This window comes from Zeus faber, assembly GCF_960531495.2.
Source record: "Zeus faber genome assembly, chromosome: 12".
NCBI classification, from domain to species: domain Eukaryota; kingdom Metazoa; phylum Chordata; class Actinopteri; order Zeiformes; family Zeidae; genus Zeus; species Zeus faber.
Genome location: NC_137196.1, coordinates 31,220,032 through 31,222,531, shown reverse-complemented (window position 1 = coordinate 31,222,531; position 2,500 = coordinate 31,220,032). Strand labels below are relative to the sequence as shown.

General features: G+C 49.8%; 1 protein-coding gene across 1 annotated transcript in view; it reads right to left on the bottom strand.

Annotated features, from left to right (window-relative positions):
• The window catches only part of lamc2 (laminin, gamma 2), a 21,777-nt gene that overhangs the window by 16,101 nt on the left and 3,176 nt on the right, over positions 1-2,500 (bottom strand). Inside the window, exons 2-4 of the mRNA XM_080010531.1 lie at positions 808-984; positions 425-527; positions 188-306 (exon numbers count right to left, since the gene is read on the bottom strand). Coding sequence (XP_079866657.1) covers positions 188-306; positions 425-527; positions 808-984 — 399 coding nt within the window. The remainder of the gene's footprint in view (positions 1-187; positions 307-424; positions 528-807; positions 985-2,500) is intronic.

Genomic DNA, 2,500 nt, shown 5'->3' with positions numbered 1-2,500 from the left:
TCACACTTGACTTTGTTTTTTAAATCCCAACAGAAGCCGTTTCATCGTCTCTGGGATCAAAGCGATGAAAGGCTCCGGGACGACTTTTATTTTGAAAAGCTCTTTATTCCTATTCTGAAGACTCATCGTGTTTACTCGCGCTGCTACGGGGACTTTTATTTTGAAGGCAGAGTTGTATGTCAGTTACCGTCGGTGAATGTGGAGCTGACGGCGTGGACTTCGTATCCTGGGGCAACGGAGCAGCTGGAGGCGTGGCCAAAACAGAAACAGGAAGCAGGGCGAAGCTGCGGCTCGTCGCCAAGGAAACTGAAACACAAACATCAGACACATAGTACACCAGTACTACCACAGTACTATCACAGTACTACCACAGTACTACCACAGTACTACTTGAGTGCTAGCACAGGGTTAGGGTTCTACTTACCCTCTACCGCCCCCTGTACTGGCTCCGTGGTCGCAGCGTTTTCCCGTGGCTCCGTCTGTGCAGCGGCAGCGCCCCCTGCTGTCGCATGTGGAACCGACCGAACCTGCAGAAAAAAGCACAAAGTCCATCCAGTGTGTTGACGCTGCTTAAAAACCGTAAAGACGGCGTTCCCCGGCCCCTCGCCTGGGGCCACGCCTCACCGCCAGCTTCCGGTGTCTGGTGGGTTTACCTTGTCAGGCCACAAGTATTTTACAGTTTTCCCATTTAAAGGGTTCCTCCGTAACACTGGATTGAGAATTATACCAAATACATGAGATAAATACAACAGACGTAAACTTGCTTTGCGATGTTCATTTTGGTTCAGAACCCTGAGCGCTCCTGACCTGCGGGGCTGCAGCGGCAGGGCCTGCAGCTCCCTGTCGCCCCCTGCTGGTAGAAGCCGTCCCTGCAGCGCTCGCAGCGCCGCCCGGTGGTGTTTCCCCGACACTGCAGGCAGCGCAGGCCGAGGGCGTCGACCACGCAGCGCCCGGGGCGACCGTTACAGTAGCACGGCAGTGACGCTGAAACACAGGAAACATTTATTGAAACTTCGGAACCGGACTAAAAACCCGAACCCAACCCGGGGAAGAACAGAAGAAGAAGAAGAATCTTTAATTATCACACAGCACACAACACTACAACACATGCTTTGGATGGTGCTGGTGAAATGGTTCCTCTGCATTGAACCATCCTGGCTTGTGCTTCCTCTGGGGGCACAGCAGGAGCAGGGGGCAGCGTTCGTCGACGCCCGGGGACCTGGTGACAAGGGTCCATCACTGGTCAGACCATGATGTGTGCATGTTTTTGGGTGGGGGTCCTTACTGACGTTAGGTGGAGGAAACCCCATTTGAGCACGGGGAGAACATGCAAACTCCACACAGAAAGGCTCCTGTTTGGGAGATAACCCAAATAGCAACAGATAGCAACAGCAATAAAACAAGTTGTATTTCCAAATGAGATGTTATTTACGTCAACGTCACCATATTCACCATTAATAAGTCAAATTTAATATCAGTGAAATGTGTGTATTTAAACTCATTCGTGGAAGCGGCGCAAACTACTTCATGTTGTTCAAAAAAAATAATAACAAGCTCTTCCATTTTCCCCGACGTATTATGGGATGCATAAATTAGGTGGAGTTCGTCCGATGCTCACTCAGGGGGAGAATCTGACTGTCATATTTCAGACTCAGGGGCGGGTTCACAAAGAAGGTGTAGCGGGCGCTCACAGCACCATCAGTTGCGCGTCAATTGCGCCCCCTACCTGCACCGTCCCATTGACAAAAGATGTGGCGCTGATGATACGACGGCACAAACACGGCCCTAAAGGTTTGCTGCTGAGGGCCCTTTGCCCTTGTTTTGTGTGTGATTATGGATCCGTGGAGCTGCGTGATTCAAACAGCTGTACTTTTACATTCAAATGTACTTAGTATGTTTAGCTTTATGTGCAGCGACTATAAAACATTGAAATAGTACCAGTAAATATTCCCACACAGTTCATTTATTACATGAATAAAATGTGTAGATATTTACATTTTTCAGGAGGAATTCTGGTTCTCACTTAACGTTAATATTACAATCTAGAAATGATGAGGGTTCATTTATCATCTAAACTTTTACCACAAAGTTCCTTTTTTCAGTGGCGCCGCGGCAGAGCTGTCCGTGGTCCTCTGCTATGAGGTTCGATACCGCGGGTGCTTCAATGCCAGTTTTGACCACTTTATGGCTATTCCCTAAAACCCTTAGTTGTTTTTTGTCGACATCTTTGGAGTTTAATATGTGGCACGGTGGCGCAGTGCATTGCACTGCTGCCTCACAGCAAGAAGGTCCTGGGTTCGATTCCCGCCTGGGGCGCTGTTGGCACCGTGCTCCGGTGGGTTATCTCCCAAATAGGAGCCTTTCTGTGTGGAGTTTGCATGTTCTCCCCGTGCTCACATGGGGTTTCCTCCACCTCACGTCTGTAAGGTCCCCCACCAAAAACATGCACCATCATGGTCTGACCAGCGATGGACACTTATCACCTGGTCCCCGGGCGCGT